Source organism: Ascidiella aspersa, chromosome 9 (genome assembly GCF_963924565.1).
Source record: "Ascidiella aspersa chromosome 9, kaAscAspe10.2, whole genome shotgun sequence".
Lineage (NCBI taxonomy): Eukaryota > Metazoa > Chordata > Ascidiacea > Phlebobranchia > Ascidiidae > Ascidiella > Ascidiella aspersa.
In genome coordinates, this window is record NC_139455.1 from 14,212,383 (window position 1) to 14,238,944 (window position 26,562).

At 35.7% G+C, this 26,562-nt stretch overlaps 1 protein-coding gene across 2 annotated transcripts; it reads right to left on the reverse strand.

Moving 5' to 3' along the window:
- Positions 1-1,821: 1,821 nt before the first annotated feature.
- LOC146133127 (cytosolic phospholipase A2-like) lies at positions 1,822-26,562 on the reverse strand. Of its 2 annotated transcripts, XM_083397510.1 has the most exons (21): positions 26,140-26,562; positions 23,798-23,841; positions 23,406-23,487; positions 22,542-22,702; positions 22,008-22,121; positions 21,719-21,756; positions 21,519-21,648; positions 18,406-18,542; positions 17,689-17,820; positions 16,678-16,771; positions 16,377-16,494; positions 15,615-15,751; positions 15,177-15,294; positions 14,988-15,090; positions 14,270-14,332; positions 13,517-13,685; positions 13,288-13,399; positions 12,626-12,807; positions 12,112-12,298; positions 6,194-6,345; positions 1,822-2,882 (listed from the first exon to the last, which is right to left on the reverse strand). In XM_083397510.1, exons 1-21 carry the CDS (start codon positions 26,435-26,437, stop codon positions 2,718-2,720), a joined length of 2,736 nt encoding a protein of 911 aa, XP_083253636.1. In that variant the 5' UTR covers positions 26,438-26,562; the 3' UTR covers positions 1,822-2,717. The 2 variants fall into 2 exon arrangements, with proteins under 2 accessions (XP_083253636.1, XP_083253637.1); XM_083397511.1 differs by lacking the exon at positions 14,270-14,332.

Sequence of the window (26,562 nt, forward strand, 5' to 3'; positions counted from 1 at the left end):
CGTCAACAGAATAAATTTGCTTTGACATGACAATGTTTGAAATTGTGCCGCCAACTACAAGTTGGATGAGAGAAAGGAAATAAAATATCCCCGAAAAAGTGTTGGTTTACAGATAGTTATTATTTTTCATCCTTTACATTGTGATAAAATACTTTTATATCTCTTCATTACTTTGTATCTGTATATACTATCCATTTTTTTATTTATTTAACTTTGAGATCAAAGTCTCTATAGAACTTTGTTTGAGATAGTTGATATAGAAGACCATATATGGTAATACGTCAAGTTTTCAACAACAAAAAACATAGAAATCTTAATAATAGCCATTCTTTGAAAACTGCGTAACGTGATAAACGGGACACAATGAGGGGTCTAGCACAGTGCTTTTCAACCTTTCAAAGAGCTGTTCGCTTCGCACGAAACAAGCATGGTAAGATAGCAACCTTTATTTTCTACTATTGGTGAAATAACAATGAAAGGGTTTGTGTATTAAAACCGTGAGCGCTAACCGATATAAATAGATAGCTTAAGCTGCAATGAACCACTGAAAGACAATATTACTGTACTTGTAACGCATAACTGGACACACGAGCTTATTTGATTACTGCATCAAACATAATGAAAAATAATAATATAAGCACCATTTTTATTCGCACGACGTTTGTCATCCGCATTAGGCCTACAGTTTTTTCATCCGCACAAGTGCGTACCATCCCACGGGAATTAGGCTATATCGATAGCACTGTTTAAATTAAATTAACCTTAATTGTAAGATGATAGCCTACCGATATATCTGTGTTGCTTGTCATACACACTAATAAACAAATCGACGTTTTTTATATTTCTCCAGTGGAGCCAAATTTAGACAGTATGACCTTACGCCTCAAAGCTGGATTTTTTAAATATAAGGCATAATAACAGTTCAAGTTTGGTTACTGTATGGGTAAAACTCATTTCATTTTTGAAAAAAAAGTTCGACCTCCTGCCTCTAGAAGTCTTAAGCAAAAAAGCGGAGTCGAAGTCTCTGAACTCCGGACTTGGACTTACGTAACCTTGGGCTTACGTAAACCTACCCGGGTCCCGAGTCCGACGTGTATATGAGCACAAAGAGTTTCTCAAGTCGTTTTTGTCAAAAGACCAGCTATCAGCAAACCTATTCAGATAACTTTGTGGACCGCTCGGAAATATCTAGTAAAATGCATACATTGAAAAGACGAAACGCAAAACTAACTTAACCGCTATTGGCTCAATTTGACCATCAAGATGATTTAATCGTGTTAGTACACTGACAGGAGCGGATCCAGCACTTTTAGTTAGGGAGGGGTAAAATTTTGAGGGATTACGACGAAAAGTTATATTCTAATTGATGTCTTTAAACAATTAATCCTAAAAAACCCTGTTGTTTTTAAGCGAACTCCAGCGCGAAATGTATGTAAAATGCACTTCTAATATCGCACAAAGCCAAAAAATTATTTTTTTAATTTAAGCGATATACGTGTGCATTATAGGCACGTAAAGGAGATTTATATATTATTTAATATTACACCTTTTTCAAAAAAATTCACACTTTGTACACTCCACAGTTTATAAAATAACTTACTAAATAAAATGTTTGATAACACCCCTCGTTATGATAATAAAAATATTTAGATAAACTTTAGAAATTAACGTAATAAATCCATACACATTCCGAAATACCCTGTTTAGACTCCAAGCTGTTATCTTATTTATACATTTTATTTATACAGAGGTCATTGCGTTAGAAGCAAAAAAGCAATTAGAATATTTACTGCTGTAATCCTAAAATTTTCGAAAGTCGTCATCTAACTTGCACTAAACCTAATAAACTATAAGCTTTGCTGGAAAGCAAATATTTAAATAACCATGATAAAAGTAATGCTAAATGAATTCATTTTAAACCATTTTTGGTAAATCAAACTTGAGAAAGGAAACGACTATAAGGCTAAGGTTTAAACGCAAACAGTCAAAATCTTATGGACTACTGGACTCACGACGTAACCGATTACAGCGGTACATATTTGGGTCGCGGCCCATTTTAGTTAAACACTGCTTTAAAGTTAAAATCATATGAGGCATGCCTTGTAATTTCAGTGATCAACTAAATTAAGCAGAATTTGTATATACGCGACACGAGTAGATGCAAGACTTTAACAAAATTCGATTTTTACAATATGCACTTTATTTGTTAATGAAACTTTAAAGCGTGATGTGACTATCTTCTTCGCCACCATACGTGTAACAGAACGTCGTCAATTTTCGTGGTTATGGTATAGGTGTAACTATTTTGCATCGGCATAGCTATATTACCAGTTAGAATTAAACTGGTAAATACTGTATTAACCTGGGCAACGCCGGCTATCTTGTATACAACAATTTGAAACTACATTTTACCAGAGTTTATTAATCGGTATGCTTCATGCAACACACATTTTCGTTACAATTTCACGCTACGTTTAACTCTGCATATTAACCATTAATATTGTTTGAAAGGTAAAAAAAATTATAGATGAAATATGTAACAAAATAACACGAATAACAACCTACTGCTAAAACATGAAAACAGCTGCAATGTTCAAAGCATTTCAGGCAACTTGTCGTTTGTCTCACCCGCTTGTGATAGAAGAAAATGTAAATATTTCCCCCAACGCACCCGTGGAACAAGAAGACTTTCTTTCGTTATATTGCAATTATATTTGTTAATCGAGCGATATACTACCAGTAGCCAACATCTCCTTTTCAAGCTGGTGCTTATTGCGGTCACTCATGTGAAATGAGTTTCTGATATCGTTCAGAGTGATGGAACAGCGTGTTTTAGAGTGACGCCTCAGAGAAATACAGTTGTGGATTTGTTCCAAAATTGTCTAAACACAAAAACAGTTGAGATATATTAATAACCAAAATACTGTCAAATATATTTGCACGAGCCTAAAGTTGCCCCACGGCCGCCAACTTGAACGCTGCAAATTAAGGCAGACTGTCATTAACCAGCGTTCGGTTGACTTAAACACGTTCAGAGATATTACATATACTGCCCGCAGATTATACAGTTTGCTTGTTAATGTTATGGGCCAACTAACAAGAGTAATGTTAAACGAAATCAACTCTTTCTTAGAATTCCGTTACTCAATAGGTTTTATAAGGACTAGAATATTAAGTGCAGTAGTGCACACTACACCGCATATGCCTTGCTGTGGCAGATATACCGTGTCTATGAAGATACTATATCTTAAAAAATAAAAATTCGCACTAGACATCTTAAAAAGGTTATTACAACCTAACGTAAGAGGCGCATGGGTATGACCACCCCTTGCCTCGGTCTTGAGTTTGAACCTCACAGCAGGCTAGGTTTTCTAGCCTGGCCTTGCTTGCATGAAAATACCTAATTGGGCGACTGAACATGTTAGCCTCATCAAAGCCCTTAATGGTCTTGTGGAGGTATTCCTTTTTATGTGATGCAGATTTCCAGCAAAATAGCAATCTTGTGCTTCACAGTGCTTTTCGTCACGACAACAGTCAAAACTTTAAAGCGTGTATTTTACAGCACAAAAAACAATGGCTTATATTTTTAATTGGGAATCTCTGCAATTAAGGTATTGCAATGTGCGTACCTGTGTCACATTTTAATTTCGTTTTTTTTTACGGTGAAAGGCTTTTATTTACAGACAGGGGCGATGTTTCCTGTGTCGGTATAAAAACATTAGAGTACAACAAAATATGTCAATTTGTAAGTGTAACAGGCTGGTAGAGGGTTTTTTATATAATGCAAACAACGTAGTAGTATCTCTATATTTTCATTTTGTCTGGTTAAGTTGTAGGCCATCGGACCTTGGAAAAGCCGCCATATTAAATTTTCAAAATGGCCGCCAGGGTTGTTAGTCCATGAGATTGCGCAGAACAAGCCTTTCAAGAAATAAGACTATTTATTTTCCTAAAATGTGTTATTTTATATGTAGAATTACTGGAAACTTTAGCAAGATTGCATTGACAGGGGAACACACAATAAAACCTAAAACGCAACACTATAGTTACAGGAGTATTATCTATAAAAACAAAATTCTACACACTGATCAAATGAGAAAATCGACACTAGGCCATGAAAATTACACTTTATAGTAACCAATAAGTCGTAATAATACCTACATATAAATAAGACGTGAACTGCCCTAATCCGACAGGTTTTGAATAACTTAATAAAGGCGAATATTGTCGCGTGAAATATTTTACTTCTTAAATCGTCGTAATCAACCGGAAGACATTTAGTCTTTTTTTTGGATTGCACATTCGCGCAATAATTTAACTGGCAACAAAGGGCCCTTTTGAAGTTACATGTTTGGCCATGTTACACTTTGACTTATTTTTGTGGCGTAATACTACAAAACATGCTATATCTGGTGACTGATAGAAAGCGTACCGAATTTAAACCAAAATATGTGGTCACCCTATAGGTAGATAATACACCTGTCTTACTTTATAGGCACGTTTTAGAATTTAGAAAATAAGATGTTTCTAGCAAGACCATTTGCTACTTATTCAAAAAATAGATTTCCTAGTTAAAACTTACGAAATTTTAGATTTCATTTACCATAAGCAACAAGTAAAATTGAATGAATAACAAATTGCACTGTAAGGTAAAATGCACACGCCTTGATGTTTTTTTACAATTCAATTTATTTGTACTTTATTGGCTTCAATGAGTACAAAGCCAAAGGTGATCTCCGAATATAGAATATATTAGAGTAAATTAATACATTTCCATCCTCACTGAAACTTGTTATCCATGGCTGCGGGCTAGGTTGAAAATAACACAAGCCCATTCATAATGTGGAACCATGTTTTTTTTATTGATATATAGACCTCAAATTGCACAAATCAGTTGAGAAACACTTGGCTATTTGTTTTCTTAAAATGTAGATTCTAGAACAGACCTGGGCAACATACGGCCCGCCAAGCAATTTAATCCGTCCCGCGGCCTATTTTTACTAAAATGCATATAAGCAAAAACAAGGGCGAGCTTCTACACGTTTGGTTGTACGGTATCTTAAACACTCTTTCCAGACCCTTTCCCGCAAAACTCTTGTGGAAATTCTGCGCTTCGCGCAAATCCCTTCTGTCTTTTTCGTATGCGCCACGCGATTTTTTGGCGTCTGCATTATGTTGCTTTCCCCAACGAAAGTTCAACAAACTTATCCTAATATTTATTTATTTTTTGCGCTTCAGTCGAATGTATTCCGTCTTTAAATTATGAACTAAATATCAGCCGTTTTCTAAACTCTGAAACATACCGATTAACATGTTGTCAACCTAATTTAGTTGATAAACCCGATTTATACTGTCTTTGCAATATGGCCGTTGTACCGATGCTAACACATCGGTAACTTGAAGCCTCAACAAGCAAAAAAAAAACATTGTAAGTTTTTTGTGAGAAATTTTTTAATCTTAACTTTTGGGTCAATGCGCCCCACAACTTGATACATATCAACAAGATATGGAGTCTATATTTTTTATCTGTGCTCAATGCGTCACACCCTTTTGCACAACTACAAGCGTAATAACAAGTTCGTTATTTGTTTTATCCCGTCAGAGTATGACGTCATATGATCTTATTTTTGACCAGGCCCGTAACAGCATTTTAAGTTTTTTATGCGGCCCGCGGTTAAAAATAATTGCCCACCCCTGTTCTAGAATGTCATAGCACCCTACAACATGATAGATGCATTTGTTATGCTTCTACAGACTTTTTTGGCGTTAACGATATTGACATAGCCACCCTAACTACTAATTTATTCAGCTAAAATTATATGAACAGTAGTTTGGCCGGTTGTCTGAGAACCTGTTTACTTCTTATTTCTCAGACTTTGAGGAAGTAACATTATCATTTAAAATCTACATTTTCAGTTCGCACGATATTTTGGCAACCCATTTCACATAGACAATGAGGTAATCACTAGTGACTAGTTAACATATACCAAATTGTACTTTATATGAAGGTCACAAAACTGCTGTTTTTACAGCAGTGTGGATTTGTTACGTTTATCCCCTGTGATATTGATTGCACAGTTTAAAATATATTTACTACAAAACAAGAATACTTTGTAACTTAAATTAAAAATGTTATTTCTATAAAAAGACATATAAATATTTGATTACCACCAAAGCATCTTAAATAGCTTACGTCACGGTGTAACAGGGTATTGAACTCTATAAGTTTGTTGAGGCGATCAAAGGCTTCGTTGGAGTATTGAAAATTGAACGTCGAGTAGGGGGTCTTCGGTTGATCGAAAATGCTGAAGTCGCCTGACTTATCGCCTGGTTTTCGCGGTACTCCTGTGACGTATATTAGGAAATTAGTGAATGTTATGCTAACCGAGGGTCGACAACCAGTGGTGGGATTCAGCCGGTTCGTACCGGTTCTAGAGAACCGGCTCACAAAATTGTATGACATCAGCGAACCGGTTAGCATGGGAACACACAATAAGACCTTAAAGGCAACAATACCTAAAGCAGAAAAATGCATAAAACCAAAGTATTTAGACCAACGACATAATGAGGGCAAATACGCAGTCGCTAGTATTCAGTCCAGAAGAAGATCGAAATCGTCTAAATAGACCTAAATCTGCCGGAATAAGTCCTAAATGCATCGGAATATGGTCTAAATGGCCAAAACAACGCCTGAAACTGTAGGTAGTGGGTTGGAACGTCGCTCTGGCATCGACCGTTTTGTTGTCGACGTTTGAACGCCCTAGACCTGGGCAAAATACGGCCCACCAAGCTATTTAATCTGGTCTGCGGATCATTTTTCTTAAAATAAAAAAGAGGGCAACTTACATGTTTGGTTGTAACATGAATAAACACTCTTTCCAGGACTGATCTATAACCCCGCCAAACTCTGTTTTAGCCTTTTTAAAGACTAACAAGGAAATTGTTTTCGCGTTTCGCGCCAATCTCTTTTGTTTTCCTCTAAGTTCCACGCGTTTTTTGGGCGTCTTTTTAGACAAAAGTCGCCCTCTGTACTGTGCCTCTTTCAACCGAAAGTTTGTCATACTTGGCCTAATATTCCGTCTAAAAAATATATAAACGAAAATGAGTACAACGGCCGTTTTCCAACCTCTGAAACATATCTACCGTACATTTGACGTGTAGCCATTACGGCATTTATGTGGTCACCTGCAAGAAGTGTGACAAGCATTATGTCGGTCAAACTAAAACCAAGTTTTCCACACGTCGACATGGAAGACGTTTGATTATTCGGCCAACAATGACCGAGCTGCGCTCTTACGGCACTATGCAGATCAACAACATACTACCACATTGCAAAGAAAGCCGCACTTACACCAATGTTTTGTTGTTGTATTTGTACAAATGCCGCCAGTCAGTCTTTTGGATATTTTTGAAGATAAATGGCTTAATAAAATCAAAGCCGAAATAAATATCCAAAATATGATACTATCATGCGTGGAGTAATTTTTTTGCTCAGGGCTTGTTTTTGTCCCGTTTTATTTCTTTCCGTTAATGATTGCTCTGCGACACCGTTTGATAACATGCTTATCAGTTGCGTGCTTTTTTCTCTTTCTTTCCGTTTTTTTCACGTTGTCGCTTGATGCCATTCGCTAGTTGTTGCTTTTGCATCTGACATCTGCTGGTGTTTTATAATTTTAGACCTATACGCTATCCTTATACAATTTTTAATTTTATATTTTTACTTTTTAACTACCAATATTGGCATTTTTACATGTTTGTTTTTGTACATAAACTGACGATGCCTTATAGGCGTAATATATATTTCTGAAAGATGTTAAGAAATGACTTTATGTTTTATCTGTTTTAATAAATAAACAGTCTTAAGAACATATCTACCGATTCACATTTTGTCAACTAAATTTGTTTAATGCCATGTTTTTGTTTTTCCCGATTTGTACCGTTTGTGCAATATGTCAAATTGTAAAGCAAACACATCAGCAACATAAAGCCTCAAAAACAAAAAAGGCACTTTTCGTTTTCTGTGCAAAATTTTCACGTAGTTTAACATTGGGCTGCTGCATGAACGCCTCTGACCACTTGGTTCTCCCAACGTAATAACATGGTATTTAGCCTACTTGGTTTAAGGCGTCATAGTATGACGTCATACTACGTAAATTTGAGATCCTATTTTGGACCCAGCCCGCCGTAAAAAATATTTGTCCACCCTTGACGGAGATTGACCGGCGCCATTAGAGCGCCGCTGTTTTAGAACCGGATATTTGGCTCTGTTTAGGATTATTGATGGGTAATCGGTAGGTTAAGAAAATTATTAGAGTGAAAATTGTTAGGTGAGTTAGTGATGTACTTAGGGATGGGGTTAGGGGTTAGGTAGAGTGTTGTTTAGGCTTAATGCTGACCATTTAGATCTTATTCCGGCCGATTTGGGACTTATTCCGATTTTATAAGGTATTGCTCCTTATAAAAGTATTACTGGTTTTATTCCGAACTTTGTTAAGTCGGTAAGCATTACTGGTTACTGTCAATGGATTTTTGCATCTCATCCAAAACACCGATTTTTGAGTGTGTTGTTTTAAATATGCAATGGTCAAGTTTGCACCTAACAGTTATACATTGTGTTAATTTTTATAATTGTAGTATTTTTTCTTTGTGATTGTTTGTCTAAAAGTCGAATTGTTGCGTCATAAGTACAAGTCATCAGACGACTACTGAAAAATATGACTTTTGTGATAGAACCGGCTGACGAAAAATTTTAATCCCACCACTGTCGACAACCTTTTTAATAAAGGGATCCATAAAAACTGCATTTTAGTTGTATTTTCGAGAGATGTAATATTTTTTAACAGATTAAAGTGGCAAAATGTACAGTTTGAATAGCGCCGTTTGTTTTGTTTATATTTAAAAGACATAACAAGTTTGGCAATAGGCATTAGTTAAGTTGGCAAAACTTTCGTTACGGAGTGCAGTGTGCCTTTGGGCTAAAATTTTTTTTTTAACTTGGTAAATATTCTACGCGCGAATCGCGAACAATGTTTTATTACGTCATTCGAGTATGCAAAAAATACAGTTGCAGAATAATTAATAACAATCATATTAGGAATGATAGCTTAGAACAGTGGCTCTCAAACTTTTTTTCTCGCGAAGCCTTTGTAAAAGTATGTTGCTCGACGCCCAACGATAGGAATTTCAATAGTTATATGGGCCGAAAATTTATTTTCGGGACATATCTTGTTTTTGCCGCTATTCTTTTTTGGTTTCCTATGGTTTGTTTCAGACCGATTTTTGTCCGAAGCTTTATAGAAAAAGTAGACATCGTAGAACCTTCAAATTTTCAGACATGGCGTAGAGTGGTATGTAGGTGCTTTGTAAAAGTTTATGAGGCTGCACTCCCAGGGGCCTTTGCTTGGGGGGTAAAAACCTGAAATATTGCGTTTTAGCACTTTGTAGCTAACGACAGCCATCTAGCAGCAGAAAAACTTTCATACAGAATTCGTTCATATTCGCTTGCTTTGTCCAGCTCGCGTCGCGACGAGGCGGCTGCTGGCATCCCTGCTGCGCCCTATTGTCCCGCGCGTGCAACATTTGTGTTGGAAGTGGCTTGCCTAGTAAAACTATGCACATGCGACTTGCCTTTCATAAAGAGGCCTCTCTAAGTAAAAACCTATTGCTCTTACAACACAAAATATTTTACCACCGCAAATTTAAATGCGAATCCTACAGGCAGTGTACACATCTTTGTTAGCACATGTTGTAATTGTTGAACCATTCAAACATATCAACACCAGGTCTAAGCAAATATAATTATACAAGGGCCGCAACAACAAAAAGCTTAAGTTTAACGCATTCTTAACGACGACGTTACAAAGCTACGTCATAACATGGCGTCATAAATAAATAAATCTTGCGTTTATTGGATTTAAATTGGCAAAACTTTCAATATAAAACGTGGCTTATTAGGCACATAAACGTGTTTGCATATTGCTAAAAACTACAGATTTAAACTCTGTTTCAACAGTGATTGCTCAGACCAAGGCATGGTAAAAATTTACACAGTAAAAGTTGGAAAAAGTATAGCAAACCATAGACGTTAAATCATTTAGAGAGAATGAAAATATTGACTTTTTAAACATGCTAGCTGACCAAAATGTAATAACATGGCCGTAAGCATTATCTACGTAAATTTTTATTGATCAAATGTATGTTTCGATCATTTGCCAAAATCTACGCCATATTTGAACCCCCTTCGCTTCAAAGCCATAAGTTATTATATTATTATACACAACTTATAATTGTGTGTAGATATGTTGGATTGGAGTAACATACAGAACAGGTGCAAATAGCAAATATTCTCCAAATCGTATTTCATCGTATTGTCGCGGTAATACACAAAGAGGTAAGGCCGTGAATAAAGTTTCACCCACCGTACAATTAACGGAGGGAAGCATTTCGAGTAGGGATGTTCAAGGCAGAATATCGGCGACACATTTATAATGCTTGCTTTAAATGCGGCGTCAGCATTTTTTGGCGCGACCAATTACTTCGCGATAAGCTTCGCCTAATAATTAAGTGTCAATAGGGTGTATTTACCGCCGCAAGTTTAAATGCGAAATCTTAAGGCAGTCTACGCCTCTCTGTTAGCACCTGTTGTGCATCTTGCTCCAACCAGCATACCAACATCAGGCCTAAACTTATCTAGCAAAACTTTCGATTTAATAGTTTGCGTATTAGGCACGTAATAGTGTTTTTCATATTGTTTGAAACGACAGATTTAAAGCCTGTTTTAACAGTGATTGCTCGGACCAAGCTATGGTAAAAAATTACCTAGTGAAAGTTTGCAAAAGTATAGCAAACCATAGGCGTTAAACCATTTTTAGTCTTTAAGAGAATGATAATATTTGATTTTCAAACACGTAAGCTGGTCAAAATTTAATAAAATAGCCATATGCATTATCTAAGTAAATTCTATTTATCAAATATATGTTTCGATCATTCCCCAAATTCTACGCCATATTTGAACCCCTTTCGCATCAAAGGCATATTTTAAGTGGGGAAGTTTTCGGCCCATATCTGTTTTTGCTTGCAGAAACAAGTTAAGGAAAATGAAAAACAAAATATATAATATAAAGTACACAATACAAAATATTAAAAAAAAAATTTAAAAAAAAAAAATTAAAATAAAGTAAAAATTGAAAATAAACACTAAGCCCTGAAAATATATCCCCTGACAAAATATACAACAACCGCACCCCCGTCTAGTTGTTATTTACTTTTATGTGCATTAAACACACAAAATGTAACTGAATAGACAAAAAACGCAGAAATGCAGATAGCACTTAAAGTGTGACGTCTGGTGATTTACAGGAGTGTGACCTGCAGGCACAGCGTTGCACTTTCAAATAAAAATAATTAGTTTACAGGCCTATACCTCGCTGCAAATAACGTTTTTTTGGTGTTTTTCGCATTTTTCATGATAAATCTAAACAACGTACTTTGATACCACGTACTTTGAAGTCATACTAATAACATTTTTTATCAGAAACACCACCCTAAATCGTAGACTTGCGATTTGCCTGCAACATTATAGCTTTCTTACTTTTAATTATATATAGGCCTACCCAATTCATATGCACTGTAAAGCTAGTGCCTACAGTATATATAGGCACTGATACAGTCAACTTATCTAGCCCTTATTTGTCGCACGCGACAGTAAATCACGATTTGGCATAGTTTTGTAATAATGAGTTTCAATGCACACGTCAGGGAATGTTAATATCTTTAAGCATTTTACTACAGCAGTTTGGCATTGTGCGACGCCCTTGGAAGATTAAAACTGCGCACCAGGACGTCGCAACGCACTTTTTGAGGACCTCTAACAAGCCAGCCAGATTCTTTAATTAAAGAGCCATATGGCGTCATTAAAAAAACAAATATGTCTGGCGAGACATAGGTTACCGGTACCGTTATTAACGGATCGCTGTGCTAACCTAAACTATACAAATGTATTCAGGGCATTGTTAAAAATATTATTTTCACCACTCGTCTTGAAAAGTTATTATAAATTTGTTGCATTACTTTGCATTATTCTACCCGACCCCGCTTCGGACAAGGCATCACCTGGTGCACTGAACTTTCGGAAAAGTTTGTTGACGAGGACGAAATGTATGATGATTGGTGCCCGGTCGTCAGAGTCGTCCTTGAAGACATAACATTCCTTCATTCCTTCCCGCTTAAACACCGACTTGTCAATCTTAGGAAATGGAAGGTGATGCATTCGTGCCCACTTCTCCGCAAGAAGAATCTCCTATTTGTTTCCAAATAAAATGGTGTTTATGGTGTTTCGTAGGTCGTCATATGTTGCTTAGAATAACGAAAGTGCTTATTTTACCACACTGCGAAAGTATTATGCGTTTGTGTTTTAGAATTGTTTTCTACAATTTTGGAAATATACCTAATAGCCTACACGTTTAAAATAAATTCTACATAAATATGTCAAACATATAAAGCTTTCCATCTTTCTGAAAATATCAAACCACCTTAAATTCACGTAATTTGTGTAGTTTTTAAACAATAGTAGACGTAAGTAAGATCAATGACCTAATTTGTTGGAAATAAGAAAGTGTTGACGGACCTTAAAAGGCTCACTGTCATCAGTCGCCCTTCCACTGAAGTCAAATGAGATAATAAGATCAACAGCTCGCTGTGGTCGAAGGATGGCGGGATAAGGTGAGTTGAAAGTAAGCCCTGCATCAACAAGATGAACCTTCTTTCTCTTAACTTCCATTGGCTCGTGGATGCGCTGGAATTCACCGGCTGTAAAAAGTATTAGTATAATTTTATTACGCTATTTTTTATCAAAGGCAACCTAATACAACCTTTCCTTAAACTCGAGAAACATCTGTCAGAAGCAGACAAATATACATAAACATTTTTTATATGAATAAAACAACCTGCTGAATCCGAATAGGTCATTCGAATTAAGATACTGATGATGCTCATAGGAGTGAAATATATTTATTACATAACATACAAACACACTGATTTTCGGTTTATTAAGTTTTGTAATTACTTTATTCTGTGTTAAAAGTAATTACTCCGAATAACAACGTCACCGTTATAGTATTTTGGTTAAAACGTTTTCTATTTCACTTAGGAATTTCCATTTGTAATATATAACTTCAACTTTGGCTTCGCCCTAGTAGGCGGGCACTTACCATTAAACTAAAAGATACACAACTTTTAAACTGAAAAAAGAACTAACAGTTGTTAATAGAAGTGTAGAGTACAATTTACCTTCGGCGATAGTTGACTTTACGAGGGGCGTGAAGGGCGAAAGTGGGTAGGTGCGATTAAGCGACAAGCCACGCATGTAGTTCAGGATCTTTCCAGCCCGGTTGTCTCGCGACTAAAGAGTTCCGAAAATAATTCCAAAACAAAATAACAAATTGCAGACAGGTTATGCCGTGACGCCCATTTATAACGCCAAAACAGCGTGACAAAGTAAGCACCCCGAAGCACTTACCGCCATAAAACCTGAGCCAAACACGTTAGAGATGATAGAGCCGAGAAAGCCGTCTGGCTTGTTTTTTTTATTCCCTTCCTTGTTGGTTTTTGCTGCCTGTGGAGGAGGGGCTGGAGTGCTTCCAATTCCGAATAATGACCCGATAAGACTTGGTCGCTTGTCGTCGTGTCTGCGCGCCAAACGTCACGTAAACTGGGTTGAATTTAAACGCCCACTACGTACACATTAGAGGGACTTCACACGAAAACCCACGTCAACATGTTGAACCCCATCGGGAAACGAAAGAACGGCACGTTAACTAAAATTGACAAAAAGTCGCCGACTATTCGGTTGCTGTGTGCGGAAAACTAAGGGTAATTCACATTTAAAAATTGTTTTTCTAAATTTTAAATCGTTTTAAGAGCAACTCGCAAGCGCCTTTATAACATAAAATTACGTACATAGATTCGACAACACTAAACAGCAAAGTTACAAAAATGTGGCAACTTATACACACCAACTGTTAGGACCCTGTATCCATAAAATTAATCACCTTGTTGTTATGTACCGTTAAGCGCTGAAAAGTGTAAATAGTCACCTAAAAAGTATACAAACTAACAAGCAGTAGTTACCAAATAACGTTGTAGTTTATGTCACAATTAGTAAAAGCGAATTGTGTATAATCTACCATACCAAAAAACTAATCAAAGCAACATTACTCATGCACATTTCCAGTGATTCTCAACTATCTTTTGCAAACCAAAAAAAAAATACCTTTTAGATTGTAGCGGATCTTCGCCACCGAAAACTCCGAACCATGTATTTCTTCGTGGCTGACTGTCGGTGCAAAATCAGTAAATCACCAAGTTATTGGTATATACAATACAACACAAGTTACTATAGTGGCTGCATGCAGGGCAGAGAGAAAAATGTTTTTGTTAGTATCAAAAGATCTATTTTTCGTTTATTACTCAGGATTGATTAATTAGTAGCAACGCCAGTATTAATGAGTAGCAACACCGTTAGTCTAGCAGTTCGTTGTTTGCTCTCCACCCAAGCCACTTAAAAATGTTGTATCGTAGATGTTTAATCCAATAACAAACATGCAAATTTATTTTCAAAAAGTAAAACGATTTTTAAAACCAAGGTAGGCCTATGTATAAAAAACGCAAGCTGCTATTTTTAAACAATAAAAAAATGTGTAAATCGTTCGGTCTATTAATGAATTAATTATTTAAAAGCATTCTCGTAAAGACATTCTCGTTTCAAGAGTCATATAAGTCTGTAAAAGCAACAGTTTGCCACAGTCTTGTAGCCTTCTAATTTTTACTTTCGCAGTCAAGTTTTTCATTAAACCCAATCAGTTACTAAAAGTGTTTGCAACAAAATGCAACCTAACTATACATTTTACTACGACTATATTTACTACGACTATAAATGTAACTTAAATTTGCAAAAAATATGAAATAAAATTTAAAGTTGACAAACTAACTTGACAGGAGGAAGGTCTTCAGAAGCATCTGCAAATTCTTCATCGCTATATTCTTCCTCACTCTCGTCATCTCCAGCGCCAGTGTCGTTTTTAAATGACTCATCTAAAATACAAATTAATTGATAAAACTTATTTAACATGTAGTTTACCCACAGTTAAAAATGAGCTGTCGTGCAGTTTATTACTCACCCAAACCCTGTTTAAGCTCATGCCTAAAGTCCTCGGTCTGAGAATCTTGTTTGTCCATACCCTTGCTCTTCTCAACAAGTCGATTGAAAAGTATAGAAAAGGCACTCCCCCAGATGCCCTTTAAATTTGAAAGACAACGTTGTTTGGATAACATACATTAACTTTCATAGAACATTAATTTGGAAGGCGCAAATGTGATATTGTTTACGGCGAACGACAACGCTGTAAGCAATATTATTAGATTTATTAAAGTATTCCATTAAGTGCTATCATATTGATTTTAGTTTTTGTTAGGTGCCGTACAGTCATTAAAAGTATGATACAAGTTAGATTCATTTTTAATTTATTTAATAATGGATTACTAATGTATAAAACTAGAAATATTTATTGTAAGACATTGCATCGAACTTTTTAGATTTGAATTAACAATACCAATACCATCAAAAAATGTAACGGACTCTCTTCAAATTTTCTCGCCAAGACGCCCATGAAAAATTTACTTCCAAAGTATTTAGTGTTCATAAATGCTCCGTACTTTGCCATGCCAATTTCGTAAGGACTGAACTCGATCCAATCTGTGTAACAAGAAACACAAAACGTTGTTTGTGCTGACCACTAAAGTAGATCGTTAACAGATGGTATGCGGGAAATTAGTTCAATGATATTTCTAAGTGATCATAACATTGAAGTTTGAAGTACTGTCAGTTTTATTTAGGTATTTTCCGCCAGTTAGAAATGCAGGACTTTGTCTCCAGACCAGATTAACTTTGTTAATGTAAAGAAAACGAAAAAAAATCTTCAAACAAGGTCACTACTTACTGCAACTTAGGGGCGTCCACAACCTTAATATAAAAAATGCTGTCCTGGAGAACACTAACCTAGAGCTACGCCACTGCATGGGTAAACAGTGGCCCAAAAAGTATAAATCTTAGATTGACGTGATAAATTACGCAGGAAAACGTTAAGCTTCATTTCAAGCATGCCAAGATGCCAACTCGTGTGAGCTGCTAGTTAAACTAGCATGTGGTGCAATTGCGATGCCCTAATCTGATCTTGTAGTTTTCTGAAGAACTCGTACAATAAAATTCGATTGACAGTAAAAAATATAAAACAAAAGCTAGACAGGCAATCGTGACACATTTGTGATATATATTTTTGAATCTACAGCTGATGGTTGAATCCACAAGCCTTGCTGCTTACCGTGAAACGTCATTGCAGACATATCAGGGCGGACGTGAAGACATGTTAACAGAGGCATTGGAAGCTTGCCGTTCTTAATTTTTTCTTGAAAATCGGACAACCGAATTGTTTCCATTTTCTGTAAACAGTATATATCTGAGAAATCAGAAGGTCGGTAGGTTTGCACCATACAGTTGAATGCAATATTGATAAGACGAAATAACAGTCTGTTGTTTATTTTAATATTTCATTATATTTATGAAGTTTATTGACCAACGTTTTCATATAGTTATTTAGTTATTCTTGAGTTAAATGTATATACCTCGGACCCCAAAAGAGTTTGTCCAATCAACAGTCCAAAGAAATCAGTGAAAGTCACTGGTTGGCCTGATTTCATTTTCGCATGAAGTCGGTGACTAGAATGTAATTACAAGGATGATTAATTTTTGACTTTAAAATAAATTCTAAAAAGTTGCCACAATTTACACGTTAGGTCAGAATTTGTTGAAAAATTGTTTGAAGTCAAAAACGTTTACAAAATGCACAAAATCGTTGAAAAATAAACGAAAACTGTAGTGAGTAGTTGTCGTTCGGTTTAAAATGTATCCAATTTAGTTTTGAATCCAACAACATTTCACAGTATTATTTCTTTTTTAGAGCACTATACGGTATATGCGAGCCTGTAGAATTAGTTACACAGGCCTGGTTTATCATATTAGGTTTAGTTTTAACTTCGTATTTGCTTTAGTTTAGATAGTTGTGTATTGGGTGCTGATTTGCAATAATATCATTTCCTTTTTTAAAAATGCTAGGTCTTTTGCATTTTTAGCAATTGTTTTTATCTTTTTAATGCCTGCTCAACAGTTTTACTAAAATAACCAACGTCCTGTTTATGTTTGACATTTTTATAGTTGTTTGTCTTTCTGATATGTCAAAACCCCAGCTAAGAATTTAAAAAGAAGTTTTTCATAACCCGAAAAAAAAACTAATAATTTGTGTTTCACCGGTCGTCAATCATTCAGTAAGCTACAAATGACTGAAGACGCGAACACACTAATGCAGTACTTCATACAACAATGCGTTCTTCAAATCAATGTATCCTACAGTATTCCTGATAGGTCAAAATATGTCACAAATTTCGTGTATAATTTCTTATTTTAAGGCATTCAGCTGTACCAGAGAGACTTTTAGGGCCGGATAAAATAACATGTTACATGTGTAAATGATACAGTCGTCATAAAGTATATTAGGCCTACATTGCATGTTGCACATGGATTAATTACTAAGGTTGCTACACAATATCCCGAAAATAATTTCCTTTTTAAATCGCTACCTGTAGCGCATCAAGTACTCTGGCCTTAGCAGCCAGAAGGGACTGGACTGAATGTTGCGGCGGATTTCTGTGTTAATCAGATCAGGACCTTTCTCCGGGTAGTTGTCGTTGGCGTACAGCGTGGCAATATACCTAGAAAAAGTCACAATGCACAACACAGAACAGCCGTGCCGGATGCTCATTGATGCGTAACTACGTCCGTAGCGACATTTTTCTTGCTTGCTACCGTAAACAGTGCTCTCCTAACATTTAGCAATGAGTTTCAAATTTCAAAAAAGGATGGTCCAGTAGTACTATATCACGAATTTTACCAAATGTACAACTGGGCCAAAATCAAAACTTGTGAGCTTTTACCTTTTCTATTATTTAGTTGTCAAGGTGGGTCAGTTATATTTGCAAAGCTGTAACATTTGCTAGTTATGTTTTAACATTAACAAAAGTAAAAACAATGGTAGATATTCACGGGCCACAGGTTGCCGACCCTTGGCTAAAGGTTACACTTAAGACCAATATATTTATGGTAAACTGTGTTTGCTGAAAGACTACAGCGTATTTTAGTGTAGCTTATCAGAAAAGAGAGTAGGCCTAATTATCGAAACTATAGTTGGCGAGAAGATTGTTTGTGACAGCCAATTCAAATTTAAACAGAATTACCAGAGACTATTGGGAACTTTAATGTCGTTTATTAAAACGTGTAATCGAAGTTGTCGTATTTACCAAGATGATCCCGATAGTCCGGCGACATATGTTGCACAGTTAATGATACCCATGTCGTGGAGAGCTTTGAAGGCCCCCGAATAGCCTGTTACTGCACGAAACCCGCCTCCAGAACCGAGAATTGCAATAGTAGGAGTCTGTGTAAAAACATTGAAAGCGCAGTAGTAGAAACGTCATCTTTATAACCTGGAAGTCATTTTGTTTTTCTACATACAGTCACAGCTAATCGATGTCTCATGATCAGGAAAATGGCTATGCCATGGGTAAAACTAGATCTATATAACGCATAGTATTTTGTATAGGTTTAAGTCATGATAAGTCACAAAAAAATAGTACAAGGTCACAGGAAACGAAACAAGTCCTTCGTTTAACTACTTTGTTGACAAAATATTTACTAAAACAAGGCTTTAATCGTAATTTGGATAGTTATTGGTACCCACGACAAATTGGCTTTAGCAAAACTAAATGTTGTCTTATAGGATCGGTATAAAAGATACGATGAAATGAAATTTATTAAACAAACTACATTTGTGTAGTTAATGTTGACAAAAACAGTTTTTTACAACAGTGGTTGGCATTGCCCCCTACTCCTAATTTGAGCAAACCTTTAAACAACATAACTTGATAGACAAGTTTGCGTTTTGCTACTTAGAAAGACAGGAAACGTAAGGTCAAATTTTTTCACAGTTTAGCAACATTCATACAACTGAGACATATAAAAGCAAGTATGTCAGCTTCAGTATACCTTTTTTGTAATGTAAACTGGGTATCGGATCGCGAAGGAAAGATATTGATGGTATAAGGCAATGGTTCTTAACCTCGGGGCGCCAACTAATACTTAGGGGGACACGAGTTCTACTTAAATATTTACCCTTTTTATAATGATTTTATTGGTTCCATGTTGCGTTTGTTGTTATCTCTACTTTCATTCTGTCCTATATGCTTTACATCAAAATTACACGTGTAGATAACCAACTGAAGAAAAAAGGTTCATAATTTTGCGATTTGCGAAATTTTGGGCTTTTATATACATAACAAAAGAGAAAGTTTGTGAGATGTTTGCTTGTTTGTGCGTGGCAACATGTTCGCAGTCATTTTACAATATATTTGTGTTACATCACAATGGAAATGTTACGTCACACTCAATGCGATTTGGTACAATGTTACCAAGATTGTGTTTAAGCATGTATACCAAGCCCCAGCGTTAGTTAATTTAATATAAGTATATTTACCCCCGGTTGAGAACCACTGTTATAATCTATGCTAACAAACATGTGCAACGTTCCAAGTAAAGACTTAAGTTTAACAATGCCAAATTTAGGCAGAGTTTGCAAAATATCGCGTTTGTTGTTGCAGTACGTAAAATATAGTCCAAGTTTAACGTATCCACGCAAAAACTTTTTTTCAAGCGCAATTACCTGCCAGGAAATAAAAAAATAAAATTACAATTTTAATGATTCCAACTAAGACTATTATGTTTAGAAACTTATTGATGCCTGTTTACGCGTAAAATTTAGGTAGAGTTCGCAAATTTACGAAGAATTTTGTTTTTATTTTTAAGCCGTTGATTAGCGATAGTGATTGAGGCCAAAGCCTAATGATTCTTACAATGTGTTTACCCACGCAATACTTAGCAGAGTTCGCGAAATATAGCTTTTATTGCAGTAGTTAACAGTAAGCATTTGTTTTTTCAATGAGGATTTTTCTCACGTTTGACGCAGTTTAGCACCGGTATTACGTATTTGCTTAAACATGACGCTATCAAGTATGTCTAAGCAATTGCTGCTGCAACCTAAAGTTTTACGTTTGGGAGTTATTCTCAATTGACAAACGTCACGGGTTTTTGTTACTTAAAATATGTATTGCATGCTTAGCCAAGTGTTGTGCGCTATAGTTAACCGACTTCACATCACATGATCTGAAATTTCTATTTACTCAGTTCAAACGTTTGGGCATAAGCAAATTTATATGGCATTTAAAAAAATATGTTTGCATTATTTATGTCATTTACGAAGATCTTACGAATAACCGGTAATTATTCTATTTAACCTGGGAAACGCCAGGTATTTCGTCTAGTTCTTTAATATAGTTATTCGGTTTGAAAATTCTGCTCCTAATTGATAATTTCGGCAGTGTTTAATCAAAACAGTGTGATATGGTTGATGGACATCCAAATTGTGCTCAGGGATTGGGCACCAGGCCACCATGCCACCATCCACAAACTTTAACAACAAAACTAAAAAAAAAAAATATTGGCGATATACGCGAATCAGTCGTCATATTTTGCAACTTTTTCCGCAAATTTCTACTGTTAGTTTCAGTATAGCCTTTGCATTGTGTGTGACGAAGGCAATGTTTAATTTTTGCGTATCGGTTGACATTTTTAAGTGATTTTAATGTCTTCAAACCGTGTTTGTCAAAATCAGCTCGGTGAAAACCAATTTATCGAGAAGAGCCACTTTTTGTGTGCCCAATGCGTCAATATTATTAAAGTTTACCCAATTCAAACCAAATACAAGCATTTTTTTCACGCTTCGCGAGTTTGAGAGAAAACGTTTGTATTTCCATGTTGTCTAACTGATATGTAATCGAAAAATACCGAATCGCTTTTAGTAGTAATGTATTTAGTATCTAAGAGGGGCGCAAGGCACAGGACAATTACAAGAGGGAACGGAGGAAAAAAAGGTTAAGAATCCCTGGTCTAAAAGGAGTTTATCTAGCATTCAGCAAGTACGGTTTAAATGATATAAAATTAAAAAAGGTCACATTTGTCATGTAATATTGCAAAAACTTCAATAAGCACAGTTACGCTGACAAGCAGCTATTTGCCCAGTTTACAATACTATTTTGCCACTTTAAACAAAATATGTCTGGTTACAGTAACGATTATTATACGTTTTTTACACCTTTTTTATTTTTTTGTTTAAAGATTTTGCATTTATCGATGTGCCGTGTGTTTACAAGTGATATTTAATTGTAATCTAAATATATTAATAAATCTGTTTACAAAACCAGCAACATTAAATGTTGTCAATCTTACTAAAATCCCTAAAAAAGCATTTTTTCTCCATTTTAAAATTAGTTTACTTTAATGGCAATCTAGTAGCACAAACCTCTCTCATCGACCTAGGTCCAGCAACCATTACTCGACGCATGGCCGCTCCAACAGCGCGCTTTCGTGCGGAACGGAATTCCTTTTCCTCTGGACATAGCGCGAGGCTGTAGCGAATGTCCGACGAACACCTGACAAACACCGGAGTTGAATAACATTGAAGCATGAAAAAAAAACTTTACTAAACCAAAATTTACTTACTGCATCTCTTTGGTAAATTCGATATCCACTTCCGAAGTCTAAATAAAATTGAAACACAATAAACGATGGTCTGTGATTGATTGACAGGGATACGCTTGAGCCACATGGCATTGTTATTGTATAAGAATGTCTAATATGGATTATAATACGAACAAGTGGTTCTGTTAATTTCAATAAAAATAAAGTATTTTTAAAAATTAAATAAAATCAACGATATATGAAATAAAAACCTATTATACCAATAGCGCTAACTGAATATTTAATTTCACAGCAAAAATCGACGTATTACCTCGTTAAAACTAAAAGTTTTTAGTACAGATTTTTCAAGAGGCAGTTGTCCGACATCAAATTCAACTGCTCCCATTACTTCATCGATGGCGTAATTAGAGTCCATTAACTTAATCTAAATAACAACAATTTTTACAACACAATTTGTTGCTTTATAAGGAATTTGTTTTGCTTGAAAGTATCCTGATGAAGGCGCTCTGTATAGGACATCGAAACGTCGATTGATTATCTAATATGATGAGCAAATCTCGGTTATATAACCACTTTTATGTAAAAAATAACGTTTATACAAAGACCATCGTTTGTTTTTGTTTTTAAAACACACAAGTGCCTTCCAGTAGTTAATTTTAAGATCTTCTTCGTTGCAAAATGACAGACACTTTGCAAGGGTGCAGAATTATGCTCTTAATGGAAGCGATTTATCAACCGATTTCGAAATGTAATAGAGGATTTAAAATAAAGTAATGTGGCAAAAACTGTTTGCATAGGATAAACCGGGAAAATCAAACGTACAAAGTGAAGTTCATATACAAACCTCGGCGGAAATATATTGCGCTCCAACATTGGCCGCAGGAAGGAGGTATCGCAGTTCTTCGTTCCACACCGGGTTGGTTTCATTGTCGATGTGTAGGGTTCGTTTCTTTCCGTCTGGCGCTTCTCTTATGTGAACTGTGACATAGGGGTCCGGAGTATCGACTGAAATACATTAAATTATTTTTTTGGCACAAATACGGATAGCTTGTTGATATGTTGCAAAATAAAAAAATGGTTAACACTAGAATTACCAGTGTGGTTATTTGACATTTTTTGATTTTTAATCGTTTACATATTCACTTAGCTATCTGTGAAATACAAAAAAGCTACTGCAGCAATTATTCCATAGCTGTACAACAATAGGCTGTCGTTTGTCGTTTAAGTGCTTTCCAACCGACCCACACTAAGATATGACTAAGTCAGCATTGGTTTAAGGTGGAGATAGTTTCGTGGATAAGTTAGAATTTGCTTTACAGTCAAACTGACCGTTGGCGGTAATTTAAAGTAAATCGCTTCCTACCTCATACTGTAGTTATTTTAATAAACGATTTACATGGTAAAATGTGGCCTAGACTTGAGTCAATAAGTTTTAATATTCTAACAGTTACCTAAGCGAGATAAAAAACGATTAAAAATCAAAAGCGGTCAAAATGACCGCACCGGAAATTCTAGTGCAATCTCACACCTACGAAGATTTAGGTCTCTCAATAGGTAAGGTAACTTATAATGAAAATATAGTTAAATTATTCTGCATTTTTTTCCTTATCAGACAAACGGTCATTTTAACCGCAGTAATTCTAGGAACGACCACAGTTAACAAGCAATAATATTGGTGAATTGACTATGATTTGCATTATATACTAACGTATATCTCCGATCCTTCCTTTTGAAATATTTCGTCCTTCCAGTACTCGAACTTTCAACAAATGACATGGCTCACATCCCACCTGATGACAAAAAGCCTAACGTGTTAAAAACTAAAATTTTCTCAAAGACGAAATATCGTTTTAATACGGAATTAATAAAGGAGATTTAAACGTAACATGGAATTAATACACGGGCTAAAATGTTTATCTATTGAGTTGGACGAGAACTACCGACGTTGCAAAGAACAGAACGCACTTAAAGAAATATTGTGTAACTAGAAACTATTTTTAATTCACTGACTTAATTGCAAAATCCAAACTTAAACACCCATAACGCCATGAATCTACTGGTGGCCTATAATTATTAAAACTTATTTAAACAAAATTCTACCTCAAAAAACTGAAAAGGATCCGTCTTGTCCCCTGGACTTCGTACTGCAAAACGACATTAAAAAGAGTTAGTGCAGTGTTGCAGATTGCTTAAAACATTTATCAGTTGGGCGGTATGATATTGCAAATGCGTTTTTAACAGGATAATTTTAAAAGGTAACGTTAAACTATGGCTTTACGTCGATTTTGTATATTAACGATTGGGTATGTAACCTCAACTTGGTGGTTTAAAATTTACAATGCATGTTGAAGGTGTGTATACTTGATTGTTGAGGGGCACAATACTTTTGAAATATGTATACTTGTCGAGATGTATACTATGTTTTATTTAAATAATCTGTTCTTTTTAACTAGCATAATAACAAATATCTGAAAACGATGTGTGTTTAACATTGTGACCACGTTTGTATTAGCCAAGTTAGCTATTAAACGAGATACACGGCATTTTGCACACATATTATGTTTGGAACTATGCAACAAACATTCCTGAAAATGTAACGTTTGCTAACGGAGACGGGGATGCGAGCATTTTTTGCACAATATGCGGAAAAATGTACACGCGAAAATGTGCAAAAATGCCTTAAAAAATGTGCGCACTTTTTTCCAGAATGTTTTGAGATAGTTAATGCGGGGACAACTCGTAACTTCAACTCTTAGTGTCAAATCAAAAATGTGCGCATATTTTTAAAAGCATGTTAAAATGTGCGCCCATTTTTGTCCCATTTTCGCGTGCACATTTTTGCGCTCATTGTGCAAAACAACGGCACGTCCCTGTTGCTAACAGAGGTTATGGGTTGTTTTACAGAGAAACGTGGCTTCCTCGTTTCTAGTGAAGTGTCAGGAAAGTAAAAATCAAACTGCTTGACATATGGACTTTACTCGCATAATGTAGGTGTAGGGTTTCCGTGCGTCAGGATTTTTCCTGACATGTCAGGGAATTTAGTGTTGAAATCTGCGTCAGGGAGAAGTGGCAAAAATGTTCGGGATTCAACCGTACTGTATAAAACATATATCGCCAATACATTCACAATATTGAAAACGATAATTCCAACAACTAAAATTGGTTCAAAATTTTGTTTTGTTTAGTAAATAGAATTGTATTCACAGGACATAACTTGCGCGTGCGATGCTACTCATTGTTACGTCACACACGACCAAGTTAATACCTTTTAATTATTTTGTTTTCGCTTCAGAAAAGAGTTTTTGTGTATTGCGTTCTATTCAGTTTTAGTTTTAGCTGGCCAAAGGGCTGTTTATTAAAGTAATTGTCATTTACTAAAATAAACATTATCTCTTTTGAAGGTTCAATGCCTAGTTTGTTAATATTTAAATCTAAAATTTACGTTATTATTTTACTGCACAAAAAGGCAAAGAGAAAGTGTAAAGTAAACTCACGTGTTAAAAGCGAGCAAATTATTCATGCTTCAAAAATAGTAGAAATGAATAGAAAGAAAGTGTTTAATTTGCAACCCAGGTACCCTTGTCTCAGTTTAATACAAATGTAGCGCGGATTTAAAATCATATCTTGGTTGTGGTAAACATAGAGAAGCAGTAAAAGGTCTTTCAGGGTTTAGCTCAGGTGACAAAATATTTTGCCACAACAGGAAGTAAGGCAGAAGATCACGTCATTGCTGACGAGGTTACTTATGCTTTTTACACAGTTAAGCACCACAATAAGTTTTGATTAATGAAATGTACGTTCTTCGCTGAAGAAACATTTCCTGATTTTGTATTGCCATGGCCCTCCACAAACTAATTTTTTTGCCAATTTTACAATCGAAATGCAACTTCTTTCGCGCCTCGCGCAAATCTAAATTATGTTTTTTAGTATATCTTAGCCTGTTTTGTTGAAATAGGATTAGTCCAATTCCATGTGTTTCACCGCTACCGCATCCTCGAAAATGAAATTTTGGTCAACTATACAAAGCCAATTTTCATGTGGAATGCGATACGCGAGTGTTTTCCGTATTTTTATTATAAAATTCCGTGACGTCTTATAACTTTATAACATAACTTGTCACGCTCCCTGATCTGGAGTTGGTCAATGGCAACCCTAGGCGCCAATGAGTGTTATTTGGCAAATAGCCGTAGCTTTTTTCAGAGAAAGCCGCAATGTGAATCAGCGTAGATGCAAATTGCATACAACGATTAAAATAGCATGGCACAACAGCAGACATACAGCCAAACAAGCAAATACACAAAGGAAATACCGTCACATTTCCAGTGGCTACATAACATCCATGTTACAATGGGCGCTTTTCCCAACCACGCATATCCATAACATAAACCGCCTATTAAACATAAAATGGCTTATGAGCCTGTTGAGTCAGCTTTTGTACTCACTTATTCCTTTTTTTTCGGCATCCTCCCTTATACTTTTTAACTTTTCACCAGTGCTCATTTTATCTTCTTTCTTTTTCTGCGTAACTCCATTTGTCTCAGGTTGATAATGGACATCTGGCTGTTTTGGGACTCCATGCTTGATGGCATTGGTTCGACTTATTCTCGATGTTGGTTGATTTGCGGGGTCGAAATAAAGCGGAGAGGTTGGTGTGTTTGGCGAATTACTCATGTTAAGATTTTCCATCGCCGACTCAACGTTTTCGCTTACAGTATTGGGATATATAAAAACGTCTGACATTGTAGAGCGCAAATGCTACACTTGGACAACAACACAAGAAACGCCTCTGAATAACAAAAAAAGTATAAATAGCCAAAGGCTATTCCAAAAAGAGATAGACTTGAGATTACAGGCTTTACAAATCA

What these genes read in the sequence shown, in the direction of transcription:
- LOC146133127 (XM_083397510.1), bottom strand. Translation starts at nt 26,437, where the DNA reads ATGTCAGACGTTTTTATATATCCCAATACTGTAAGCGAAAACGTTGAG. An exon ending in AAACTTTTAGTTTTAACGAG is followed by an intron (nt 21,757 to 22,007) that starts GTAATACGTCGA and finishes AATTTTATTTAG; the next exon opens with ACTTCGGAAGTGGATATCGA. An exon ending in ATACCCTGTTACACCGTGAC is followed by an intron (nt 2,883 to 6,193) that starts GTAAGCTATTTA and finishes TTTTGTGTTTAG; the next exon opens with ACAATTTTGGAACAAATCCA.